Source organism: Lonchura striata, chromosome 28 (assembly GCF_046129695.1).
Source record: "Lonchura striata isolate bLonStr1 chromosome 28, bLonStr1.mat, whole genome shotgun sequence".
In the NCBI taxonomy this organism is placed as follows: Eukaryota; Metazoa; Chordata; class Aves; order Passeriformes; family Estrildidae; genus Lonchura; species Lonchura striata.
Genome location: NC_134630.1, coordinates 3,388,385 through 3,409,371, shown reverse-complemented (window position 1 = coordinate 3,409,371; position 20,987 = coordinate 3,388,385). Strand labels below are relative to the sequence as shown.

The following is a 20,987-nucleotide window of genomic DNA, read 5'->3' as shown; positions in this document are numbered from 1 at the left end:
GGGTTAGGAACATGGCACTGGGGACAGGAAAGAGCCATTGGATATGGGAATGTGGCACCGGGGACAGAAAAGTGGCACTGGGGACAAGAACATGGCCCTGGGAATGGGAATGTGGCACTGGGGATGGGGAAGTGGCAGTGGAGACAAGAAGATGGCCCTGGGGACAGGAAAGTGGCACTGGGGACAAGAACATGGCCCTAGGAATGGGAATATGGCACTGGGGACAAGAGCATGGTGCTGGGGATGGGAATGTGGCACTGGGGACAGAAAAGTGGCACATGAGACAGGAGTGTGGCACTGGGGACAGGAAAGTGGCATCTGGGATGGGAATGTGGCACTGGGGATGGAAAAATGGAATCAGAAATCGCCGAGGTTGGAAAAGCCCTCTGGGATCATCGAGGCCAACCATTGTCCCAGCACTGCCAAGGCCACCACTAATCCATGTCCCCAAGTGCCACTCCAGGGATGGTGACCCCAGTGTTGCCCTGGGCCTGACCCCCCCCGATCAGGAATTTCTCCTGATCTCCAATCCAAACCTCCCTTGGAGCAGCTTGAGGACAAGAGGAATCTTGTCCTGTGCCTTGGAGCCAGGGGAAGAGCCCGACCCCCACCTGGCTGCACCCTCAGGAGCCAGGAAGTTGCCAGAGGCACCTGGGGTGGGGGCATGGAGCTGGAGAAGGGGTTGGGGTGCCTGGAGAAGGCAACAGTCCCTGGGGATGGGAACACGGTGCCTGGAGTTGGGAATGTGGCTCTGGAGACTGGAGCACCACACCTGGGGATGGGAACATGGTGCTTGAGGATGGGAACATGGCTCTGGAGAAGGAACCATGGCTCTGGAGATGGAACCATGGCTTTGGAGATGGAACCATGGGATCTGGGAATGGGAATGTGGCTCTGGAGATGGAACCATGGTATCTGGGGATGGGAACGTGGCTCTGGAGTTGGGAACAAGCTGCTGGGGAAGGAACCATGTACCTGGGGATGGGAATGTGGCTCTGGAGATTGGAACACAGCACTGGAGACTGGAACACAATGTTTGGCGATGGTAACACGGTGCTTGAGGATGGGAAAGTGGCTCTGAAGATGGGACTGTGGCTCTGGAGAAGGAATTCTGGTTCCTGAGGACAGGAACATGGTGCTGGAGACTGGCACACATTGCTTGGGGACAGGAATGTGGCACTGGAGATGGAAACACGGTGCCTGGGAATGGGAACATGGTGCTTGAGGATGACAACATGGCTCTAAAGATGGGAACAAGCTGCTGGAGAAGGAACCATGATACCTGGGCATGGGAATGTGGCTCTGGAGATTGGAACACAGTGCTGGAGACTGGAACACAATGTTTGGCAGTGATAACGTGGTGCTTGAGGATGGGAAAGTGGCTCTGAAGATGGGACTGTGGCTCTGGAGAAGGAATTCTGGTTCCTGAGGACAGGAACATGATGCTGGAGACTGGCACACATTGCCTGGGGATGGGAATGCAACTCTGCAGACTGGAACACGCTGCTGAAGACTGAACCGCAGCATCCGATGGCAGCGCAGATGGCAGCTCGGTGCCGGGGCAGAGCCGTGCGGGCGGAGCGCGGTGCCGCGGGCGGGCCGGCACACGGAGCCCCGGGGGCCGCGGCTGCGCGACCGAACCGGGTCCGGCGGGACTCGAACCGGGTCCCGGCGGGACTCGAACCGGGTCCGGCGGGACTCGAACCGGGTCGCGGCGGGCCTCGAACCCGGTTCCCACGGAACTCGAATCCGGTCCCGGCGGGACTCGAACCGGGTCGCGGCGGGACTCGAACCGGGTCGCGGCGGGACTCGAACCGGCTCCCGGCGGGACTCGAACCGGGTCGCGGCGGGACTCGAACCCGGTCCCGGCGGGACTCGAACCGGGTCGCGGCGGGCCTCGAACCGGGTCGCGGCGGTACTCGAACCCGGTCCCGGCGGGACTCGAACCCGGTCCCGGCGGGACTCGAACCCGGCTCCCGGCGGGACTCGAACCCGGTCCCACGGAACTCGAACCCGGTCCCGGCGGGACTCGAACCGGGTCGCGGCGGGCCTCGAACCGGGTCGCGGCGGGACTCGAACCCGGTCCCATGGAACTCGAATCCGGTCCCGGCGGGACTCGAACCCGGGTCCCGCGGGCGGCGTGCAGGGGGCGCTGCCGGCAGGGGGCGCCGCCGCGCGCGCCTTTGTTGCCGTTGGCGCCTCTTCCTGCGCCGGGCGGCGGCGGCGGCGCGCGCGGGCGGGGGCGGGAGCGGCACCGGGAGCGGCACCGGGAGCGCAGCGCGGCTCGGGCTCGGCGGGGCGGAGCGGCGGGGAGCATGGAGATGGAGAAGCGCTTGACGCTGGAGCTGCGCAACAAGAAGCCGAGCGAGGTGCGGCGGGGAGCGGGGCGGCACGTGCTGCGGGCGGGGAGGAGGAGGAGGAGGAGGAGGAGGAGGGAGAGCGGCCCGCGGGGGTCCCGCACGGCGGGGACCGGGCGGGTTTGGCGCGGTGGGGATGGGGCGGTTGCGGCGGGCGCGGCGGCGGGAGCGCTCCCGCCCGGCCCGCGGCCCCGGCATGGCGGCGCGCACGTGCGCGGCGGGGCCCGCCCGCGCCGGGGCCGCGCCGGGGGCGGCGGGGCCCGGCCCGGCCCGGAGCGGCGCGGGGGCAGCGGGGCGGGCGGGGCACGGCCGGGCCGGGCCGGGCCGGGGGCAGCGGGCCCGGTGCGGGGCGGCCCCGCGCGGCCATGGCGGCCCGGCCATGTTAGCGGGGCCCGGCCGGGCCCGGAGCGGCTCCCGCGGGCTCCTCCGCCCGGGGAAGGGCTCCGGGGCTGCGGGGATCAGCCTTGAGGTGCCGCCGGGGCCGCCCGGTCCCCTCCGCTGGCGGCCGCGGGGCCGGCCCAGCGCTCCTCGCCCGCTCCGGGGCCGCCTCGTCCCCGGCTCTGCTCCGGCCGCCCCTTCCTGGATCTCCCGTTCCCGGCTCTCCCCGCTCCCTTTCCCTGGCTCTCCCTTTCCCTGGCTCTCCCCGCTCGCTTTCCTGGGTCTCCCTTTTCTCTGGATCTCCCTTTTCCCGGCGCTCCCCATCCCGGGGCCGGGCCGGGGCCGGTCCCTCCCTGGCCCGGGGACTCTCGGTGTCGTGGCAGCTGCGGCCGCGGCACCCGAGCCCGGGGGAACGGGCGGTGAGCGGGGCTTTGGGTGGAGATTAAAGCGGCTTCGTGCGCGGCCAGGGGATTTGCAGGAGCGGAGCTGCTGGGCAGGAGGAGCTGCGAGCGCCTGGTGCCCGTGGAGTGACGCCAGGAGCTGCAGAGCAGCGGGGTCAGGGCTGGGTGTCCCTGCTGTGTGTCCTGGGCCATCAGAAAGGGCTTGGCTGGGTTGGGCACGGCTCACCCAGAGCAGCTGTGGCTGCCCCTGGATCCCTGGCAGTGCCCAAGGCCAGGCTGGACAGGGCTGGGAGCAGCCTGGGACAGTGGAAGGTGTCCCTGCCATGGCAGGGGTGGCACTGGGTGGGCTTTAAGGTCCCTTCCAACCCAAACCATTCCAGGATTCCATGGTGGTGGAGTTCGGGCTCACCTCTGTGCCCGCACCTCACAGCAGCAGCCACTCAGTTCTGCCCTTTGCCACCTTTACATCCACCACGGTGACAGTCCCAGTTTGGTTGGAGCACGTCAGTTTTCTGTCATGTTGAGGGCAAAACAAACTCTGCTCCAAAACTTCTGAGAGCCTCCACTCACACCCCCAAGCACCGATGGCACTTGAGGAGTTTGAAGCCATAATTCATTCTGAGCTTGTGCTGTGAAGGTGGCAAAGATGGCCCAGCAGCCCCCAGCCTCTCCCTCTGGGAAGGCAGAGAGGTTTTAAAATGACTCCCTGAGAGCTGGCTGATGTGACAGGAGAGGTAAAATGGGAGCGCTGCGAAGGAGGAATTTGGAGAGCGCCACGAGCCTTCTGGCCAAGGCTCATTTTTGCATCTTGCTGTCAAGAATGTGTGGGGTAAAAGCAGGTTTTGGGAGTGGTGTGTGAGAACTGGGGCTGTTTCCCTCCAGGTGTTTGGGGACAGCAGTTCTGTGCTGGTGCTTGGTGGTCCTGGTGGCACTGAGGGGTTGGTTCCTTCATGTGCTGAATTCCTGGAGGTTCCTGGATGTGGAATCCATGCTGGGCACAATGTTTGGTGCCGTCAGTGCTCTTGTGTCACCAGCCTGAGGTTGAGCTCATGTGCTGAGCCCTGCCCAGGCCCCTGTGTCACCTCACTGGACGCTGTCACAGGGAAGTCAGTCCTCTGGGGACAGGTTTTGTCACCCCAGTGGTGTGGGGGACAAAGTGGGAGGGGACAAACCCAGCTGACCTCGCTTGGCCGCTCTTTAGCAGAGCCTGAAGCTGACTCTGAAAGCTTTATTGATGTGCAGGGAGCTTTGGGATGTGACCTCATGGCTCCAAACCCCTGGAGGATGGGGACCTTGGAGGGGACAGCAGGAGCGCGTTGGTGGCTTGTGCTTAGAGGGTGAAACCCCAACCACGGTGAGGGACTGTCACCAAAAGTTAGTTGGCTTTAAGGTCTTAAATTTGAGGAGGAGCTGGAGGCTCAGCCGTGCTCTGGATGTGTCGGTGGTGTCACCTCGAGGTCCAGGGGGACGGTGGCAGCTGTGGTGACAGCTGTGGGTGTCCCTGTGCAGGTGAAGGAGCTGGTGCTGGACAACTGCCGCTCAGAGGATGGCAAGGTGGTCGGCCTCTCCTCAGACTTTGAGAACCTGGAGTTCCTCAGCATGATCAACATCAACCTGCTGTCCGTGTCCAACCTCCCCAAACTCAACAAGCTCCGGAAGGTGAGTCAGGACTCTGCTCCCATCTCCAGCAGCCCTTGGCCTTGTGCTGCCCCTGGTGGCAGTTGGTTTTCCTGTATTTGCCAGAAAATACATTGAATTTTGCTCTTTGCCCGCTATCTGAGCAAGAGAGGGGTTGGTTTAAATGCGCAACAGAAACCTTCTGAGCTCTTCAGGTGCTTAAAGCCCTTCCTGTCTTGCTTTTCTGCTCTCGTGCTGCTGTCAGAAGCTTCATGACACCTTAAATATTTTGGATTTTAGAGCACTTACCAGCATGGGGGTGGCTGGCAGTGCTGTGTCCCTGCAGGGAGGGGGTTTTAAGCTCTGTGAGCGGAAATTTCTGTGCTCATTGTAGCGCAGTTCTTGGTGCAGTTTCCGTCCCTGTATCACGAGCTGAAACATTTGGTGACAATGTGATATTCCCTCCCTTCAGCTGGAGCTGAGTGATAATAGGATTTCTGGTGGCCTTGAAGTTCTAGCAGAGAAAACTCCCAACCTGACACACTTGAACCTAAGTGGCAACAAGATCAAAGACATCAATACCCTGGAGCCCTTGGTGAGTGGAGGCTGTGCTGGAATCCCAGGGATGACTTTTGCTTTGGGGATTGGGTCTGTGCAGCAGGAGTCCAACGTCTTGGTAACTGTTCCAACAGCACTTCGTGGTTCTGATGGGAACAGATTTGATCCCAGTTTGAGGCTGGGCCAGTAGTTAATGGCTCCTCAGTCTGGAAAAGCAGCAGCCAGTTGCTAAAAGAAGCCTGAAATGGGGCTGGATGAGTAAAACTGTGGATGCTCAGTGCCCAGCTGAGAAGGGACCGGGAAAGGGTCGGAGGCAGTTGGAGGTAGGTGGCACCTGGGGTGTCATGGAATGAGGGAACTGGACAGCACTGAGGGCATCTGTCCCATCAGCCTGAAGGTTCTGCTGTCCCAGCACCGCAGGGCTCCATTCCCATTCCCACAGTGAGGCTGGAAAAGGCCTCTGAGGCTCCATCTGAGCTGCCCCAGGAATGCTGTGAGGGACACCCGGCAGGTCTGACGCAGGGCATTTGTCTCACTGGCTGTTTTGTCCATCCATTCCCTCCAGAAGGAATTTGGGATTGGTTTGCTCCTCCTTTCCTTGGTGTGGTGCCCAGTGTAATGGCCTGAGCTGGGCTGTGCCAAGGGCAGCCAGGCTGCAGCTCTCCCTGAGCTCTGCCTGATCTTTTGAGCAGGATGAGTCCAGCTCAGCTGCTCCTGAGCTTGCTGGGCCTGCTCAGAAGAAAGAAAGATTTGCAAATACACAGAGTTGGTTCCAGAAAGGGAAGCCAGGACAGAGGAGCTGGACAGAAATTCCTTGTGCCCACAATGAGAGGAGCAGTGACTCCTCTCCATCTGAGCAGCATGTGGGGCAAAACCACTCTGTGCTGGAGCTGTGCACTACCCCATCCACCCTCCCTTGGCTTCCTGATCTTCAGACAGCGCTGGAAATAACCTTACCAAATTGCTTTTTGCAGAAAAAGTTGCCAAACCTCCGCAGTCTGGACCTGTTCAACTGCGAGGTGACGATGCTCATCAACTACCGGGAGAGCGTGTTCGCCCTCCTGCCCCAGCTCACCTACCTGGATGGCTTCGATGCTGACGAGCAGGAAGCCCCAGACTCAGACCCTGAAGCAGATGGGGATGCACTGGAAGATGAGTATGAGAATGGGGAAGGTGAGGATTTTTTTCTCCTCCTGCTTCTCCTGCTTGGCAACGACCCCTTTTTCACTTCAGGGTGGGTTGCAGCAGTGGGGTTGGCACTGGAGGAGGAGGGGCTGTGTGGGTCCCTCACCCCTTGGCTGTGGGGCTGGGAGGGATGGGACTTGCTGGGAGGTGACGGGGCTTGGTGCTGTCCCTCCTCATCCTCTGGGACCCCTCCCTGCCTGCTGCTCACACGGCACTGAGGGGTGAGGGCTGCCTGGGTGTGGGAAATGGGGCACTTCCCTCCCTCCCCCTTTTGGTAGAAGGTGAGGAAGAGGAGGATGATGAGGAGGAAGATGATTTGGATGAAGAAGTCATTGATGACGAGGAAGATGAAGACGACGATCTGGAAGGTGAAGAGGAGGAGGATGGAGTAGATGACGAGGTGAGGCTGTCACCAGGTCACACGTTTGTCCCTTGTCTGGTGGCCCAGGTCACAGGAGCCTCTTTGGGGGCAGATCTGAGGCGTTTCTCTCTTTTCCTGCACTCTGGACTGCTGAGAGTCACAAACTCCAGAGAGTTTTCCAGTTCAGCCCTGGCCTGGCCCTGCCATGGCTCTGAGTGATGGATCCATGCAGCCCATCCGTGGGATGTGAGGAGCTCCTGGGATCCAGCAGCTTCTCCTGCCACCCTGAGGCTTCAGTGGGGTGGCAGAGGGGAAGGAGGACTGGGATTACTGCTCATGGAATTCTGCTTGCTCTTGCAACAAAGCCTCTTGTTTTCACTCCAGGAGGAAGATGAGGAGGAGGATGGTGAGGAGGATGAAGAAGATGAAGCTGAGGAGGGTGAGTTGAGTCCTGACAATCCAATTTCTTGCAGAGCCCCCTCAGCAGGGAAATATTTGGTGGTTTTGGAGCTTCCTTAGCCTCAGTGCAGGGCTGTTGTTGCTGGAGCTTTTCTGCCCAAGCTGGTTCTGAGCAGTGTCATCATCAAAGGTCACACAGGGGGGGAAAGGGGATTCAGGACCTCCAAATTCCAGCTGTTCTGGGAAATGTGAGAGGTCAGTTGCTTAGAAAAGCAGTTCTGGGACCTGATGGGCCATACAGGAGCAGGGCTGCTGTCCCAGGAGGTGTGAGGGGATCTCCTGGGGGCACGTTCCCCTCTCATCAGCTTGGACCTGAGCTTGGGGCCAGACTCCTCTGGCTGTAACAAACAAACAACCGGATGAAAGCTGACAGAATATTGTGGCTGGTGTGAATTCAAGTGATTTTGGATAAATGATGGAATTGTTAAGGTTGGAAAATCCCTCTAATACCGAGTCCAACACCACCATGTTCAGCTCCGACCCCTGTCCCCAAGGGCCACATCCACATTTTTTTGAGCAGTTCCAGGGATGGTGATTCCCCACTGCCCTGGGCAGCTGTGCCAATGCCTAATCACCTTCTCCTTGAAGGAATTTTTCCCAATATCCCACTTAAACTTCACCTGGTGCAACTTGAGGCCATTTCCTCTTACCCTGTGACTTGTTAGCTGGGACAAGACTGACCCCCCCAGCTGTCCCCTTCTGTCAGGAGCTGTGCAGAGCCACAAGGTCCCCCCTGAGCCTCCTTTTTTCCAGGCTGAGCCCCTTTCCCAGCTCCCTCAGCTGCTCCTGGTGCTCCAGACCCTTCCCCAGCTCCATTCCCTTCCCTGGACATTCCAGCCCCTCAATGTCCTTGTCCTGAGGGCCCCAGAACTGCCCCAGGATTTGAGGCTGCAGCAGAGCCAGCACAGGGGCCCGTGAGCTTGGTCAGGAGTGCCTGATTTCTGCACATGCTGTGTTTTTGAGGGTGCTCAACAACAACAACAACAAAAAAAAAAAAAAAATCCCCTTTTGAGCTGTTCTACAGGATGCTTGGAGGGCAGAGAAGGTTGTTGGCGTCTCATGCCAGCTTTTCCAGGAGGAGCAGGGCAGGGTGGATCTGCTCCCAAATGGTGCCAGCCTGTCCCGTGCCTGCTCCCAGCTGCAGAGCTCAGCTGCTGCTCTGGGCTGGGAGAGTGAACCCCCCTCTCTTTGCAGAGCATCCGTGCGGGGTGAAGAGAAAACGAAGTCTAGAGGATGAAGGAGAGGAAGATGCAGAGGATGAAGAGGATGATGAGGATGACTGATCCCAGCGAGCCAATCAGTTTTACAGACTCTGACTGTGCTTGTCTTAACCTCCCTGTCGTGTCTGTGTGAGACTGTAAATCCCTGTCTCCCACTCCTCCTCCTCCCCCTTTGTATGGCTGCAGCATCTACAATATATTTTTTTAAGATTTAGAATACTGTAGGCATTCAGGGGAATCTTCCATACAAGGCTCCATTTTTTTCTCACAAATATCTCATGACCAAAGGCTTTTCTCCGTTCGGTGGTTTGTGCAGCAGCTTAAAAAAAAAAACAAACAAAAAACCAAAAGGCAAAAAAAAGCGCCCAAAAAAATCAAAAAAAAAGAGAAAAAAAAAAAATCTCCTCCATAGGGTATCTGTGTGTCCGAAATCAGCTGTGCCACACTGGACCCAGAGCTCCAGCTGTCACCCTGCCAGCACAGAAGGCCTTTGCCACCCTCGTGCCCTCAGCCCTGGGCTCTGAAGACGCTTTTGGAGCCACCTCGGGTGCAAAATCTGGTTCCTCTCCGTGGACTCGCAGCCATCCCCGAGGGTGTCTCAGATCTGAAATCATGGTGATGTGATCTCTGGACATGCTTGAAGCTGCTTTGGTGCTGGGGATGGGGGTGCCTGGGCTTTTGTGGGGAGGGAGGGAGGGAGGGGGGGCTGCTTGCATGACCTGGTACCTCTGCCAATGCACCTTGCAGTAACCCTGCACTTGCTTTCCTGTTGGATTTTAGAAACTGGAACATGTTCCCTTTGGCCATTAGGAACCATCCCTCGGGCTGTCCCGAGTGAGGGGGGGTTTTGTGGCCTGCAGCAGCTTTGGGAAGGGGTAGGGAAGGCAGGTGAGGGGATACTGCTCCTCAGCCTCCTCATTTCACTGTCCAGCCTGTGCAGCCACCGTCACTGTGATGCTCCTGCAGACCGTGTTAGCCTGGAAATTCTCAGGGTCCTTCTGCCAGCCAGTGCCACCTCTGCACGGGCCCCTGGTGCCAGCCTGGCTTGGGCATCCTCCTCTTCCTCCTCCCGTCTTCCCAGCAGGGAGCAGAGCTCCAGCTCGAGGTGGAGCTGGCTGGAGGGAGGATTTGGGGAAGCCAGCCAGGTCCATGCAGCATTCCCAACCCTTCCCTGGCATCCCGGAGGTGTCCAGCCAGCAGCATCCCTCGGGTGGGGACAGCCCGGGGGTGCAGACAAGCACTGGCACTTTGTGGCATTCCCGGGAGCTCCGTGTGCCCCCGGGGCCGAGGCTCCAGCCCTCCCCTCCCCTCCCGGGGGTTTGGGGTGTTCAGCAGCACATTCCCATTCCTGCCTCGGGTTTGGGGTGTTCAGCAGCACATTCCCATTCCTGCCTCGGGTTTGGGGTGTTCAGCAGCACATTCCCATTCCTGCCTCGGGTTTGGGGTGTTCAGCAGCACATTCCCATTCCTGCCTCGGGTTTGGGGTGCTCAGCAGCACATTCCCATTCCTGCCTCGGGTTTGGGGTGTTCAGCAGCACATTCCCATTCCTGTCTCAGGTTTGGGGTGTTCAGCAGCACATCCCCGTTCCTGTCTCGCTTTGCTGGTGTCTCTTGCATTGTACAGTCGCTGTGACCATTCGGAGAAGAACTAATCCTGTAAAATGCAAACTGAGTAACTTATAAATGTTTAAGGAATTTTAAAAAAAGAAAAAAAAAAGAAGTCAGAGCAGCAGTTACTTCTAATTTTTTTCCCTGCATTTTTAGCAGATTGTATGGATTTTATATTAGCCTAGTAACTGTCAGGTTTTGATTGGTCAGACTAGTCCCAGAAATAAGGATCTCCAGCCCTTTTGTATCTTTTGTTACAAAATTTGGATAAAACTTTAATAAAAACTCCATTTTTAAAAATCCTTTGCTATGGAGCTTGTCTTGGCTGCCTCTGCCTTGGGCCCAGCCAGGAATGCTCGGAGTGGGGCTGTGGGGCACGTTTGGGTTTCTGCTGGGGGCAGGGCTGGGTTTGGCTCAGCCTGGGCTGGCAGGGACAGAGTGGGGCTCTGCTGTGGGGTGGGGTCCCAGCACCGTGGGCTCTGCAGCACCCCCGTGCCCCTTTGGCGGGGGCAGAGCCGTACCAGGGGCAGGGACAGCTTGGGGAGGGTCTCCCTCCTGCCTTTTGGGGTGGCACTGCCCTGGAGTGTTCAGTGGGCTGGGGGCCAGGGCAGTCACCTGTGCCAGCTGGGCACGGGGGGCTGAGCTGTGCCCCCTGCCCCACTTTGGGACCTCGGGGTCCCCCCTTTGGGGCACTCTGTGACCCCGTGCTGGCTCTGTGATGAGCTCTGATGTTACTCTGAGGTCTCAGCAGCTCAGGGTCACTCCAGGGTGTCCATCCCCTGCTCAGGGCCCGAGGGGACCGGGCTGGACTTGGGGGGGCACGGCCCCAGCTCAGGGGGGCTGCAGGAGAGAGCCCCGGGGGCATCCCGGGTGCTGCTCAGCCTGGGGGGATGGCAGCAGGAGGAAGGAAATGATTGTAGGAGGAAGGGTGGCAGCAGGAGGAAGGAAAGGATGGTAGGAGGAAGGAGGAAGGCATGGCAGAAGGAGGAAGGGGTGCCCACCCGGCCCAGGTGGCCACTGGGCCTTTCTGAGCCCTCTGCCGGTGCTCGTGGCCCCTCCCGGCTCTCCCATCCCTCGCTCCCAGCTCCCAGCTGGGGCTGCTGTGCTCCCAGCAGGTCCCAGCACGTCTCCCCTCAAACCAGTTTGCAGCAAACTTTTCACCCCGCTGGGCTGGGGCTGGCAGAGCGGGACTGGGGGAGCCCCAGGGTGCTCCCACGGGGGGTGCAGCCGCCCCGGGCTGGGCACCTGGGCCCTTGCCCCTCTCCGTGGCTCTCTGTGCCATCCCATGCCCTCCTCCTGCGGCGGGGCCGGGCCAGGCACGGGGGCTGCCCGGGGCGTGGGCTCCCACCCTGCTCTGGCTGCTGGGGTGCAGCTGGCAGAGGCTCCAGCCCTGCGTGCTCTGGATGTGCTGGCAGGGGGCAGGGGCAGCATGGAGCATCCCTTCCTCTTCCTCAGACCTTCCCCTTTCCCAAACTTCCCAAACCCTTCCCTTGCCCCTTCCCCAAGCCAGCCCCTGGCAGGGCCGGCCCGGGGGCACAGGGTCACACCCCCCTGTGTCCCCATGTCCCCCTCCTTTGGTTTTTGGGGGGCTCCTCAGTGCCAGCCCCGCTCCCCCCGCCCCCACGGGCACTGACAGAGCCTCTCCCGGCTGCCACTCCTGTACAATTCCCATTTATTTTTCCAAGATCTCATTCCAGAGAAGTCCACTACCTCCTGAGAACCTACCGGGCTCCCCGCAGAGCCCCCGGGGCTGAAGCAACAAAACCTTTAGGGGAGGGAGATACAGAGGTTCCGGCTGCTGGAGAGTCCCCAAAAATGGAAAGGAAGGGGAGAAATTCCAGGGGAAACATCGGCCCCGCTGGCTGCTCCTGTCCCCAGGGAGGGCTGCCTGTCCCTGCACAGTGCAGGGGCTGTGCTGTGCCCCCTGCCCGGCTCAGGGCACGCCAGGAGAGTCCCTTGGGAGCCGAGGGCATCAAAGCTGGGAGTACAGGGAGTTCTCCACCTCCGGCGGCAGCTTGGCGTGGAACGGGGCGAGGCCCACCCCGAAATCTGGAGGGAGAGGGGAGAGAACTGTCAGCACCTCGTGGGGGGGGCACATGGACCCCCAGGGGCATCGCAGGGGCTGGGGGGCACATGGAGGGCATTGGCAGGGCACACAGACACCCCCAGGGGCATCGCAGGGGCTGGGGGTACAGAGAGGGCAAGCACATGGACCCCTCCAGGGCACAGCAGGGGTTGGGGGGCATGGAGAGGGCACTGAGAGGGCACACACAGCCCCCAAGGACATTGAGGGCTGGGGGCACAGGGGGGCACTGGGAGGGCACACAGACCCCAGAGACATTGAGGAGTTGGGGGCACAGAGGGGGCACACAGACACCCCCCAGACCATTGCAGGGGCCGGGGGCACAGGGGGGGCACACAGACCCCAGAGACATTGAGGAGTTGGGGGCACAGAGGGGGCACACAGTCCCCAGGCCGTTGCAGGGGCTGGGGGCACAGGGTGGGCACACAGTCCCCAGGCCGTTGCAGGGGCCGGGGGCACAGGGTGGGCACACAAACCCCTCCGGGGCACTGCTGCAGGCTGGGGAAGCAGGGACTGGAACCCGGCCAGGCCGTGCCAGGACAGATGGAGCAGGATGTGCCTTATCCCCGCGGGGCAGTGAGCCCATCCCGGCAGCCGGGGGGTCCCTCCCGTACCCATGTCGGCCTCCAGGCGGCCGGGCGGGGGGTTCTTGCGGTGGTCCTCGATGTGCAGGGTCATCTCCTGGCGGGAGGCGGTGGAGAAGGGGCACTGCGTGCAGCTGTAGCGGCCCCGCGTGTGCTCCCAGACGATGCGGCTGTTGGAGGAGTGCCCTGCAAGGACGGGCGGGCAGGGAAGCACAGGGATCGCCCTGGGATTGCCCCGGGATCGCCCCGGGATCGCCCGGAGCCGGGTGGTGCCGCGGGGCTGTGGGGGCTGGAGCCCCCCCGCTCTGAGCCCCACTCGCTCAGGGGTTCCCTTCCCAAGGGAAGAGCCCCGAATGTGGGAGCAGGGGGCCAGGCTGTGCCCCCCGCCCCGCAGCAAAGGGCACGGCGGCTTCTGGGCTGGGACTGGGGGTACTGGGGGCACTGGGGGTACTGGGGGCACCGGAGCCCAGGCAGCTGCTGCTGCTGCTCCTCCTCCTGCTGCTTCTGCCCTCGGGGCCAGGCTGGGGGGTTTTGGGGGGGTGCAGCCGGTACCCCCCCTGCCTCGGAGCCCAGCTGGGCCGCATCCCCTCTCCGCGTGGCTCCCAAAAAGGAGGGAGCCCGCCCTCCCCCTCTGCTCTCCCGGGAGCACTGCAGTGCCCCTGGGGCATCTCCCACCCCCTGCGCCCCCCCCGCCGCCCCCCAAACCCCCCAGTGACAGAAAGCAGCCCCCACCCAGGAGGTGCCAAACTAACCTGGAGTCACTCCTGAGCCAAAGCATGGGAGGAGTGGGCTGACACTCACACCTGCGGAGGGAATCGAGGCCCGAGACAAGCATTAGGTCTTCCCCTCCCTGGGGGGACATGTGGGAGGGCAGGCCTGGCCCGGCCCCCCCGCACGCCGGGGAGCAGCAGGGCCGGGAGAATTTGGAGGCGTTTTTTTGGCCCAATCGAGCATCATCACCCAGGGGGTGGCACGGGCGGGACGGGGCTTTTTTTGGGGGGGGCGGCCGGGCCGGAGCGGGGAGGAGGGGGCCGGATCCTCGGCTGGTCCTGCTCGGGAGCTGCTGCTGGTCAAGGCGGGAGCAGAAGAAGCTTTGTCCCGAACGGCTCGGCGCTCTCACCTTGGCTTTTCTTCCAGACGGCGTTGGAGACGCTGGGGGGGCCGTGGCCCGGCAGGAAGGGCCGCAGGCGGTGCTGAGCCGGGGGCTGCGCCAGCCCGTAGGGCGAGGGGGGCACGTAGGACAGGAACGGCACCGAGGACGGGGGTGGCGGCCCCGAGAAGCGAGGCAAGGACGAGGGCCCGAAGAGGCCGGGCTCCAGCAGCGGGAAGGGGTGAGGAGCCGGCGACACCAGCGGCAGCGGCTCCAGCGAGCCGGGCAGCGCCGAGGGCAGCGCGGCCGCGGCAGAGTCCGCGCCCGCCGCCGGCGATTCCTTCTGCAGCGGCCGCGGAGCGCTCGGCAGCCGGGGCAGCCCCTCGGCCGGCTTGGCCGGGGGCTCCTTCTCCGGGGCGGCGGGCGGCAGGACGGGCCGGTCGGGCCGGGGGGGCGGCGCGGAGCCCCCGGCGCTGTCGGAGCAGACGTGCAGGTGCTTGAAGAGCGAGCGGTGCGTGCGGAAGCGCAGCAGGCAGTTCTCACACCTGCGCGGCCGGGAAGGAGCCGTCAGAGCCGGGCACCGCCCGCAGCCCAGCCCCGGCGCCCGGGGTGGGGCTCGGGGGCGCCGGGTGGCCGCGGAGAGGAGGATGGGGACGGGAACTCACTTGAAGTAGCGGTTGGGTTTGTAGTGCACCTTCATGTGGGCCATGAGGTCCTGCATGCTGGGGAAGGTCTCGGCGCAGCCCAGGGTGGGGCAGCGGAAGGTTTTGCCTGGGCAGAGCAATTCGGGGAGAGGTTCAGCAGCGGCCCCGCTGCTGGGGCCGCTCCCATCTCCCCCCGCCAGCGCTGCCTCGGCTCTGAGCCCTGCTCTGCCCCCTCGCAGCGTGGCGTGTCCTGGCTTACCCTCGAGGGACTGCGTGGGTCTGTAGTGCACCTTCAGGTGGTCCATCAGCTCCTGCATGCTGGGGAAGGCCAGCTTGCAGCCGTAGCTCGAGCACTGGTAATGTTTCCCTGCAAGGACACAGATGCCGCGTCGGCCTCGGCCCTGCCCCGGCCGTCGCTGTCCCCTCCCCGGGGCGGGGCTGGGCTCACCTGGGACAGGTCTGCGCTTCAGCGGCCGCAGCTCCGGGGCCGGGGTCCCTCCGCTCCCCGCCAGCGGCATCGGGGCACCGGGCAGGGCCGGGGCACTGCAGCCTGCGGGGACAGCTCGTGAGGCTCGGCCCTGCCCTCCCCATCCCTTCAGAACAGCAAAGCGGGGCTCTGGCTGCAGGGACGGAGAGGCCGGAGCCCCCGGGTGTGAGAGCTGGCTGTGCCCTAGGGAAGCAGCCTTCCCAGGTGTGAAGGTGAAGCCTGCTGGCGGCTGGAACACGCTGGGTGATGCCACCTGCGCACCCAGGCACGCCCTGGCACACCTGGGCACATCCCCACGGGGGGGCTTCGGCCAGAGGGACCTCCCAGCCACAGGACCAAAGGCTTTCCCCTGCTCCTGGGGCACTCACCTGCCCCCTCCATGCCGAATTTGCCCCGCAGAGAGAAGGTGGCCACGGGCTCGTCCTTCTCTGTCTTCATGTCCTGGTTGGAGCTGGGCACAGGGACACGGCGGCTCCTCCTGGTGATGCTGCACAGGGATCAGGGAGGGGCGTTAGATCCCAGCCCGGGGCCACACTGACTCCCTCCTCCTCTTCCTCCTCTTTCTTTTCCTCCTTCTCCTCCTCGGTGCCCCGTGGTTGTGGGACTGATCCTCCCACCCAGGGCTGAGCCCGCAGGAGATCCCAGAGCTGTCGCTGTCCCTTCCTGTCTCTCCCAGCCCAGGGTGGTCCCCAAACCCCCCTGACATCCCCCCAGGCATCACCAGGATCCTGTTCGTGTCCAGCCCACAGCAACTGTAGCTAAAATTTCCCCCAAGTTGGGGGAATTCCTCCAAGGGGATCCCCTCCAAGGCACAGCCAAACCACGGATTGCTGCAGCTGCTCCAGCCTCCTGCTCCCAGGGCTGGGGGGCTCACTGGGTGCTCCCCTCAAAATTCCAAAGGGTTTCCAGGCAGGAGGAGCAGCAGGTCCCACTGAGTGACTGGGAGTTGATGATGGGCACTTGGGAACCGTTCTTGCCCAAAATTACATTGGCTTGGCACAAGGCTCCCATGTGGATAAGCCAAACTCAAATTCCCAATGAAAATCATCTGGAAAATCCCCTCAGTTTGGGAGATTTCCCTGTAGTGTCTTAATGTTGGAGTGAGAGAGAAAATGGTGGTAATAATGTCAATAATAATAATAAGTAATGATGAAAATAAGGTCAAAAGGTTAAAATAGAAAGGATAAAAGGGTAAAAATATTTATAATAATGCTGATGATAATGCTGATATTGATAATAATGACAGTGATAATAACAATAATATCAGTGATGGGGCTGAGAAGTGGCCACTGGGTGATGCTTTCCCAAGAACTCAGTAACTCCTTGGGAAATCTGGTGCTGGGGCACCCCATCCTTCCCATTAACATCTGCTCCAGAGGCATTTCCCAGCTTTCAGCTCTGGGTCTCGCCCAGAGGGGCTCAGCCTGGCCAAGCCGGGCTCAGCAGCTGTTCCTGCAGCACCCAGAACACTGGGATCACAGCCCAGCGGGAAATAAATCAGGGAGGGGGGAAAAATCCATGTGGGATTATTCCTGTGGCTGCCCCCGGGCTCCTGGCTTTGTCTGGGGCTTGTGGGGCCTTTTTTTGTTGTTGTTTTCTCAGCTCAGCAGCCTCGGGATGGGATCAGCCAACCATGGAGGGGGGTTGGCCATGGAACAGGGAATCTGGGGCAGGGCTGGGGCTGCTCATGGCCCAGGAGGAGAAATTCAGCCCTGGATGGAGGGGATGCTCCATCTCCATCCTCCATCCCTGCAGGACATGGGGTAAACACGGGAATTTCCCAGCAGCTTTGATGGAGCTTTGTTCATCAGGTAGAAATGAGGGGTTTGGTGGGAAAAAGGGTCTTGGGAATCTTCTTTTTGAGGGAGACAATGCTGAAAAGGTTGAGGCAGGGCTGTGCCTGCCTGCCCAGCCCCTGGGCAGTGTCCCTGTGGCATGGCCACGTTTTGGTGCCCAATCCTGATGTGTGAGAGCTGGAAGCACCGGTGCTGGAGAGCGCAGTGAGACAAAATTCCTGCTGCCCTGCTGGAAAAGCCCCTCTGGATCAGAGCCGGGTGGCCCAGCCTGGGCTGGCAGAGCCCTGGGACCGACAGGCTCCAGATGAGCCCAAAAGGAGCAGGGCCACGGTGCTGAGAGCTCAGGGGCAGCACAGGAAAGTCTCCCCAAGAAATCAGGACATTTTTCCCCATCAGCAGCAGAGGACAGGAGCTCCTGGAGCCCCAGGGTCAAAGGCAGCAGCCCCTTGAGATGTTGGAACCTCTGGGATCACAGATGCCACTCTCCATTTCCCTGTTGCAGCATCCCAGTGATGCCTTGTAAAATGATATTTTCCCTCTGGAAAAGCTGGAGAAGCTCTTGAGCAGATCCTGTGAGGGCAGGCGGGATGGACACTTGGCCCCAACGTTCCCCACGGGTGACATGGCAGAGGACACGGTGGCAGCACTGTGGCATTGCCCTGTGCCCAGCCCAGGTTTTTAGAGAGCAGGTGGCACCTGGATCATCTTGCTGTCATTTGTCACCTCCCCTGGGATGGTGGCCAACACTGCCCCTCCTCCAGCACTGTCTGTTCTGCAGCCCTGAGTGTGACACCCCACCCAGGTGCTGCTGAGCTGCCACTGTCCCCATCCCCAGTGACCTCCCGTGGTCACCAGAGATGTCACTGCCCCAGAGATGTCACTGCCCCAGAGATGTCACCCCCCCTGGTGACACAATTCCCCCAGAGACAGGACCCCACTGGAAATATGACTCCCCCCAAGATGTGACCACCAGTGCAAACCTGCCCTGGAACCCAAATCCTGTCCCTGTCATTATCCCCAGCATTTTCCTGCCTCCCCAAAAAGCTGCTGGCACAAAACTCCCTCCTCCCAACCCCTGTGGGGTGAACAGGGACCCCAAAAACCCTTCCAGGGACTGCCAGCCATGAGGGCAGGCAGGATGTTTGCATCTGCCCATCACCCTGAGGAGTCTGTGCTGCTGATTCAGTGAATAATTAACACCATAATTAGCACAATAATTAGCTCATCCCCCTCAAACCATCCGGGGGGGGCTTTATCCATACCCTGAGACTTTGCCCAACCCACCCCGCGAGGATAAATGGCACAAATAATCCGACTGGAGCATCTCTGAGGCCCGAGGATGAGGAGGCTGCCCCCAGCCGCGGCTCCTCGGCGCAGAGCTGAGACAAAGGCTGGGAACAAGGGGCTCATGTGATCGCATCGGGGGAGGAAGCGCCGGCAGTGCCACCAGCCCAGCTAAAACACAGCCTGTGCGTTCTCCTGGAGCCTTCAGGCAGCGCCGGCAGCTCACCGAGCTGGGGGTGCCGGGGGCAGGATGCTCCAGGTGTCCCACGCAAGGTGGGTGCCCCAATCCGGCCGTGGGCTGGGGCAAAGCTGCTGCCTGCGGTGCCACCCCTCCCTGGAGGGGTTCCCTGCGTTCCAGCTCACAATCTGCCGAGGAGCCTGAGGAGCACCCCCCAAAGCCAGGGTGGGCATCCAGAGGGGTGAGTGCTGAGCCTCGTGCCCGGCCTTGGTGTCACATCCCTGGCCTGGGGGTCCCCACTGGCCCTCAGGGTGCTCCAAGCCCTGCTGCCATTTCCCCACATTCCCACACCACCCCAGTGCCCACCTTTACCTGCCCATCCACCCGGCCACATCAGCTGGGAAAAAGCCCCGCTTTCCCTTCAGGAGCCACCGGGGGATGTTGGAGCTCCCTCCCCGAGCCTGGACAAAGCTGAGCCCAGCACCAGGCGAGCTCACCCCGTGGCCAAGGGCAGGATCCCCCCGCTCGGACAGCCCCAAAGCGGCTCCCAGAGGCGCGGCAGGATGGAGGGAGCACGGGCAGATCCCGGCAGGGGCAGCCCGGGATGTGAGGGGGTCCTGCTGAACCGAGGGCAGTGGCTCCCGTGGCCCCCTGTGCCTGTCAGCCCCACAGGTGACAATCCCAGGGTAGCCCCCCTGGCTACTGGTTTCTGGGGCTGGTAGCCCCCCACGGGCCATACACCCATGGCTGCAAGTCCAGGGGGTGGTGACAGCCACGGCCACCCAGCCCGTGGGCAGCGACCCCGTGGCTGGAGCCCCCGCGGGCAGCAGCCCCGGGGCTGCCGCAGGTCCCGGCTCCCTGCAGAGCCCCGGTACCCCGGGCCCCGCTCCGGTACCGCTGCTGGCCCCGGGGCAGCTCCAGCCCCGGTGCCGGTCCATCCCCCGGTACCGGTGCTGGTTCATCCCTGGTACCGATCCAGCCTCGGTGCCAGTACACCCCTGGCCCGTTACATCCCCCGGTACTAGTGCTCCCTTCCCGGTGCCAGCACCCCGCCGGTGCCGGGGTACCCCCGATACCGGTACACCCCTGATACCCGTACACCCTTGATGCCGGGTTACCCCCGATACCGGTACACCCCTGATACCGGTACACCCTTGATATCGGTACACCCCTGATACCGGTACATCCCCGATACCGGTACACCCCTGATACCGGTACATCCCCGGCGCCGGTACACCCCCGATACCGGTACACCCCCGGTTGCCGGTACACCCCCGCCGGTGCCGGTAAATCTCCGGCTGTCTGCGCACCCCCTGTGCCAATCCATTCCCGGTGCCGGTCCGTTCCCCGGTCCCGGTCCTGCCCCGGTGCCCGCCCGTCCCTCCCGGTCCCTCCCGGCCGTACCGGGGCTGCGGCGGGGCCGGCGCCGCCCGGGTCGCGCATCAGCGGCGGGGCGGCCGCGGGGCCATTTTCTGTGCGGAGCTGTCGCGAGAGCGGGGGGAGGAGGAGGAGGATGCCGGGGGGAGGAAGGAACGTGCGGAAGGGCGGGCGGGGGCCTGGGGGGGGGACCGGCCCCGCCCCGCCCCGTTCCCCCCCTCTCCCGGCTGCTTTTCCCGGGAGATTCTCCGCACCCGCATCCCGGCGTCTGCGGGCAGCTCGAGCATCCCGGGGTTTTGGAGCATCCCGGGGTTATGGAGCATCCTGAGGGCTTTGGAGCATCCTGCGGGTTTTGGAGAATCTCGGGGGTTTTGGAGCATCCCGGGGTTTTGGAGCATCCCGGGGCTTTTGGAGAAATCGAGGGTTTTGGTTTATCCCAGGGTTTTGGAGCATCCTGGGGGTTTTAGAGAATCCCGGAGAGGGAAAGGCATTCAGGAGCATCCCAGGGTTTTGGAGTATCCCAGGGTTTTGGAGGATCCTGGGGGCTTTCCAGGATCCCAGGGTTTTGGAGCATCCCAGTGGTTTTGGGGCATCCTGGGGGTTTTGGAGAATTTCAGGGGTTTTGGAGCATCCAAGGGTTTTTGAACATCCCAGGGTTTTGTGGGATACAGGGCTTTGGAGCATCCCAGGGTTTTGCAGGATCCCAGGGCTTTGGAGCATCCCAGGGGTTTTGGAGCATCCCAGGATTTTGGAGCATCCCAGGGCTTTAGAGCATCCCAGGGTTTTGGAGCATCCCAGGATTTTGGAGCATCCCAGGGTTTTGGAGCATCCAAGGAATCTGCCAAGTACCCCAGGGACTTTGGAACATTCCAGGGCTCATGGAGCATCCTGAGGCTTCCAGAGTTCTTGGGGGGCTTTGGAGCATCTCAGACTCCTCAGGGCATCCTGGGGCTTTGCAGTGTCCAGGGAGCTCTGGAGCATCCGGGGCTGCTCTGAGGGAACAGAGCCCTGTGGGAGGTGCTGGACCCTTGGAGCATCCCGGGGCCCTCTGAGCACCCCGAGCTCCTGGGAACACCCCGGACTCCTGGGAACACCCCAAGCTCCTGGGGACACCCTGGATTTTTGGGAGCACCCAGGTCTCCTGGGAACACCCTGGGCTCCTGGGAGCACCCCAGATTTTTGGGACCACCCCTCCAGCTCATGTGTGCCCCAAGGAACAGCCCAGGATGCTCCAGGATCCTCACAGCAACAAAAGCCCCTGAGAGACCCCAAATCCCTGGGAGCCCCTGGAGCCCTCGGGAGCAGCCCAGGGAGTGCCTG

General features: G+C 62.0%; 2 protein-coding genes across 3 annotated transcripts; one reads left to right on the top strand and one right to left on the bottom strand.

Annotated features, from left to right (window-relative positions):
* The first annotated feature begins 2,230 nt into the window (after window positions 1–2,230).
* Window positions 2,231–8,774, top strand: LOC110478017 (acidic leucine-rich nuclear phosphoprotein 32 family member B). 2 transcript variants are annotated; one of them, XM_021544308.2, is made up of 7 exons: window positions 2,231–2,369; window positions 4,646–4,795; window positions 5,226–5,348; window positions 6,286–6,484; window positions 6,778–6,896; window positions 7,242–7,296; window positions 8,511–8,774. In XM_021544308.2, exons 1-7 carry the CDS (start codon window positions 2,316–2,318, stop codon window positions 8,597–8,599), a joined length of 789 nt encoding a protein of 262 aa, XP_021399983.1. In that variant the 5' UTR covers window positions 2,231–2,315; the 3' UTR covers window positions 8,600–8,774. The 2 variants fall into 2 exon arrangements, with proteins under 2 accessions (XP_021399983.1, XP_021399982.1); XM_021544307.2 differs by having other exon boundaries at window positions 6,775–6,896.
* A 3,025-nt stretch (window positions 8,775–11,799) lies between these two features.
* On the bottom strand, window positions 11,800–19,804 carry ZNF414 (zinc finger protein 414). Its single transcript, XM_031507133.2, has 9 exons — window positions 19,695–19,804; window positions 15,401–15,519; window positions 14,994–15,095; window positions 14,805–14,912; window positions 14,567–14,672; window positions 13,932–14,446; window positions 13,564–13,614; window positions 12,842–12,997; window positions 11,800–12,193 (listed from the first exon to the last, which is right to left on the bottom strand). The coding sequence occupies exons 2-9, from the start codon at window positions 15,468–15,470 to the stop codon at window positions 12,117–12,119; spliced, it is 1,185 nt and encodes a 394-aa protein (XP_031362993.2). The 5' UTR covers window positions 15,471–15,519; window positions 19,695–19,804; the 3' UTR covers window positions 11,800–12,116.
* Window positions 19,805–20,987: the final 1,183 nt, after the last annotated feature.

Bases quoted from the DNA above. Each gene is read 5' to 3' on its own strand.
- LOC110478017 (XM_021544307.2), top strand. From the start codon at position 2,316: ATGGAGATGGAGAAGCGCTTGACGCTGGAGCTGCGCAACAAGAAGCCG. The intron at 4,796-5,225 runs GTGAGTCAGGAC...CCCTCCCTTCAG, and splicing joins AACTCAACAAGCTCCGGAAG to CTGGAGCTGAGTGATAATAG. The intron at 6,485-6,774 runs GTGAGGATTTTT...CCCTTTTGGTAG, and splicing joins TGAGTATGAGAATGGGGAAG to AAGGTGAGGAAGAGGAGGAT.
- ZNF414 (XM_031507133.2), bottom strand. From the start codon at position 15,470: ATGAAGACAGAGAAGGACGAGCCCGTGGCCACCTTCTCTCTGCGGGGC. The intron at 14,447-14,566 runs GTGAGTTCCCGT...CCGGCCGCGCAG, and splicing joins AAACCCAACCGCTACTTCAA to GTGTGAGAACTGCCTGCTGC. The intron at 12,998-13,563 runs GTTAGTTTGGCA...CCGTCCTTGCAG, and splicing joins TGGCTCAGGAGTGACTCCAG to GGCACTCCTCCAACAGCCGC.